The sequence below is a fragment of the Microtus oregoni genome, unplaced genomic scaffold (genome assembly GCF_018167655.1).
Source record: "Microtus oregoni isolate MIOR12 unplaced genomic scaffold, Mior012 000121F_000, whole genome shotgun sequence".
Taxonomy (NCBI): domain Eukaryota; kingdom Metazoa; phylum Chordata; class Mammalia; order Rodentia; family Cricetidae; genus Microtus; species Microtus oregoni.
Window position 1 is genome coordinate 1,359,853 of NW_024544750.1, and position 4,374 is coordinate 1,364,226.

At 45.2% G+C, this 4,374-nt stretch overlaps 1 protein-coding gene across 1 annotated transcript; it reads right to left on the reverse strand.

The window, feature by feature from the left end:
* Positions 1 to 455: 455 nt before the first annotated feature.
* LOC121444327 (peptidyl-prolyl cis-trans isomerase NIMA-interacting 1-like) lies at positions 456 to 1,347 on the reverse strand. Its single transcript, XM_041646145.1, has one exon. It carries the CDS (start codon positions 1,345 to 1,347, stop codon positions 850 to 852), a length of 498 nt encoding a protein of 165 aa, XP_041502079.1. The 3' UTR covers positions 456 to 849.
* Positions 1,348 to 4,374: the final 3,027 nt, after the last annotated feature.

The window sequence follows — 4,374 nt, forward strand, 5'->3', positions numbered from 1 at the left end:
CAGAAATACATTTACAATAACAAAATTGACCTTAAATTTAAATCACTAAAGCAAAGTCCATATTAATGCAAATTATTCATACCTATATCATATCCCCCTTTAAATGTAAAAGAACATTTATAAACCATATTTGGGAACATAAACTCAGTTTTTTCTCTCCAAACTGCTTTCTGCTGAATGGGGGCGCTGTTATTTAGGTCTTTTATGGGATAACCTGTGTGCTAGATTCATCTCAATCAGCAGTCAAGAGAAGTAATTTTTTGAAGGTGTTCACAGCAACCCTTCAGGAGGGCGTGGTCCATCATACCATATCGGAATAAAAGAAATGAACAGGGTCTCATCCTCTGTGAAAACAAAAGAAGAATCTCTTTTCCAAAGTATCATATCCTTAGATCCAAATTTTATTTTATTTTATTTTATTTTATTTTATTTTATTTTATTTTATTTTATTTTCAGTGGTTCCAGATTTAATGGAGGTGCATGGGCACTGCATCACACCTGAGGCTGAGGTGCGGCATCGCCAGGTGTGCAGCGTCTGCTTTTTGCAACTGAACAGAGGAACAGAGCATAAAACTAACAAGAAACAAGTCCCTCCTGCCTGCCTCTGAGACCTGGGTGTCAGGTCACCTTTGACCCCCTGAGCCTGGGGCTTCCATACCCCCACTGCCCTTCTGAAGTTGATTCCTTCAGAAGAAGCCTGGCTAGGACAACCCCAAATGGGGTCAAACAGGAAGTAGGAAGCTCAGAGTTACTATCTAGAGCCCCTCTCCCAGCCATTTCAGGAACAATAAATACTGTGTGACAGTAGCAGGAAGGGCGTCCATGGGCTGGCTGGCCAGGCGCCTGCCCTCATTCTGTGCGCAGGATGATATGGATGCCCGAATCTGTGAACACTGGCCCTCTCATCTCCCCTGTCCATAGAGCAAACGCTGCATCCTCAAACGGTTTCTGCATCTGACCTCTGCTGAAGGCACCAAGGTCTCCCTTGGCGTTGGCAGAGCTGCTGTCGCTGAACTGTGAGGCCAGAAATTCAAAATCTTCTTCTCCTGACTTAATCTTCTGGATGTAGCCATTAATCAGTTCCAGGGCCTCCTCCTTGCTCCTGGTGATCTTTTCCTGCCGCCAGGATGAGGGCCTCCGAGACTGGTTGTGTTTCACCAGCAAGTGCGAGCAGCGCACCCTGGCTGGTTCTCCCTGGCCATTCTTGCTACTGCCTCCAACACTGCTGCCACCACTGGGCCGCTCCCACTGGCTGGCATTGGTGATGTGATTGAAGTAGTATACCCGACCAGAGCTGCGACTCATGCGCTTCTCCCAGCCCGGCGGCAGCCTCTCCTCGTCCGCCATCTTCCCTCCTGCCACAGCGCCCGCTCTGCCTCCGTGGCTCTGACCAGCTCCAAATTTTAAAGTCAAGGCATTTTCAAAATATCTATGTTGGATTAGTTCAGTAGCATTTATAAACAAATATCTTTTAGCAGCTGTTGCTCTTTTCTCAGCATTCAAACAATTCAAAGAGAGCATAATAGCATACAGTATCAAGATTCTCTGTGTATTTTCCATTTTTGTATGGCTGTATTTTGACCTCTATTTCATTTCTTTTTACTTTTATTTTATATTTTATATTCTCTGTATATCTTTGACCTGGAATAACTCTGTAGACCAGGCTGTCCTTGAACTCTCAGAGATCCTTCTGTCTCTGCCTCCCAGGCACTGGGATTAAAGGTGTGTCCTACCACACCTTGAAGTCACAGAGTTCAACTCAGAGGTCAATCTACCTCTGTCTCCCAAGTGTTGGGATTAAAGGTGTGTACTACGACACCCAACTACTCTCTTTCTTCCCTTTTTTTGTTTTTTACTTTAAGAACTTTAACGTTTAGCATGCATATATTTTTAACACAGTGTAAACAATTTAAAAATTTTCTTTGACTTTGAATCTTTCTTTTACTGTATATGTCTCCTTTTTGACCACATGAGTCCTTAATTTAGCAAGCAATATCAGTAGGATTAAAGCCGTGGCTATGCCAGCTAGATCCAGTCCATTCCTTAGCTTTCCAGCCTCATGGCTGAGGTACTGGCTGTATCCATGTTTACTGCCACAACTCTATGGCATTTCAAGGTCCCTGCCAGCAAATAAGTTGCAGCATTATGTCCACAGACAACACACAAGTCCCCTCTCTGTAGTTGGCCCTCCTGCCTTAAACAGTCAGAGTTTGCCCTGGCAGGATGGCCCAGAAAGCCAGCATTTTAAAACAGCACAACTCTTTTCCTGCTACAGCTGAAAACAAACAAGCATTCAGTCGGCTTTTATCAACACCATTTAAATGTTTCTTGGCAGGACCTCTTAAGAGCTGCAGGGTTTTGCAGCTGAAGCTGAGTCAGGAAGCCTCTCTTAGATGAGAGCGCTTGCTTGCTTCTAGCAAGCAGAGCAGACCCGAGAAATCGCTGCTACCAAGAAAACATGCTTTACTCTTTCCCAAGCTTTCTCAGGCTTTCAGTGGATTCAGTTGTCCACATGTTGGGCGCCATTCTGTGGGCTGTGTTCCTGCTGCCCCAGCTCCTGGTCACCTGGCTAGCTTATGCCCCGAAATAATTACACGGAAACTGTATTCTTTTAAACACTGCTTGGCCCACTAGCTCTACCCTCTTACAGGCTAATTCTCATATTTTGCCTAACTCATTTCTAATAATCTGCATAGCACCACTAGGTGCGCTTACCGGGAAAGATTCAGCATGTCTGACCTGGCAGCTTGCTCCATCACATCTGCTTCAGAGAGCAGAGCTATCGTGTCTGCTCGGAAGAGGGGAACACGGCGTCTCTGAGCTCACTTCCTCTTCCTCCCAGCATTCTGTTCTGTTTACTCCACCCACCTATGTTCTAACCAATAAAATGGGCCAAGGCAGTTTCTTTATTTTTTAACCAATGACCTTCCTCCATCACATGTGGGTTGGAAGAAAAGAGAGGTTAAAAGGGGAAGAGGAAAAGAGAAGGGGAAGGTTGAGGAGAACTTGAGGGAATGGGATAGTCAAGATGGAGGAAGGACATAGATGAGAACAAGGAAAGAGATATCGTGATAGAGGGAGCCAGTATGGGGCTAGCAAGAAGCCTGACTCTAGAGAACTTCCCAGGAATCCACAATGATGACTCCAGTTAAGACCCTAAGCAATAGAGGAGAGGGTGCCTAAACTGACCTTGCCCTGTAGTCAGACTGAGGAATATCTTAAATGTCATCATAGAAACTTCATCCAGCAACTGATGGGAACAGAGGCAGAGACCCACATCAGCACTGGACTGAGCTCCCAAAGTCCAGTTGAAGAGTTGTAGGAGTGAGAATATCAGCAAAGAGATCAAGACCATAATTGGTATACCCACTGAAACAGTCTACCCGAGCTAATGGGAGCTCACTAACTCCAGCTGGACAGGGAAGGAACAAGAGTAGTTACAGACTAGTCCCTCTGAATGTGGGTGACAGTTGCTTGGCTGGGGTAGACTGCGGGGCCACTGGCAGTGAGACCAGAATTTATCCCTACTGCATGTACTGGCTTTTGGGAACCTATTCTCTTTGGATGGCTACCTTGCTCAGCCTAGATATAGTAGGGAGGGCCATGGTCTTTCTTCAAAGCAATGTGCCTACCCTCTCTGTGGAGTGGATGGAGGGTGGGGGGTGGTAAGTGTAGGGAATGGGAGGAGGGGAGGCAGTGGGAACTTGGATTGATATGTGTAATGAGAAAAGATAGTTTGTTTTCTTTTCTAAAAATAATAAATAATGGATAGATTGGAAATCTTTCTCCTACTGGTGGTAATTGTAGGGAAAAATGTACCTTTTGCAATGATGTTGCTGTGCTTGATTTGGATATAAAAAAATTCCATATGTCCCTGTTTCCTTAGGAGACTTATCTTAAAGGCACATGAGCTGCACTGAGAATGAAAAAAGGGCAGGACTTAGTTTCTCCTTTCATCAGCTGATGTACAAATCACACTGTCAAGTTTCTATGTTCCCATCTTAGAGACTTCAGCCAGGCTAAACAAACAATTACCCAGCAACAAACACTATCCCCCAGTTTTCTCTGTTTTGTCTTGACAGGCAACCCCTGTCAGCTTGAAATTTACCTGTTCTCACAAAAACCAACTGTCTCCCTCAAAATGTTGGGTAAAAAAAGAAGAAGAAGGGGGAGCAGGAGGAAGTGGAGGCAGTGTGGAAGTCTGAAGCTCCATTGTTAAGAACTCTTGCTGTTCTTGCAGAGGACCTTGATGGAGGAGGGTCATCTGCCACACCAACTCCAGTGTCGTCTGTGTGACATGACATATGTCATTATGCCAGACGGGAGCTACGTGTCCCATGGGACTAGGCTTCCTGGAGGTCAATGGCAGACAGC

Bases quoted from the DNA above. Each gene is read 5' to 3' on its own strand.
- LOC121444327 (XM_041646145.1), bottom strand. From the start codon at position 1,347: ATGGCGGACGAGGAGAGGCTGCCGCCGGGCTGGGAGAAGCGCATGAGT.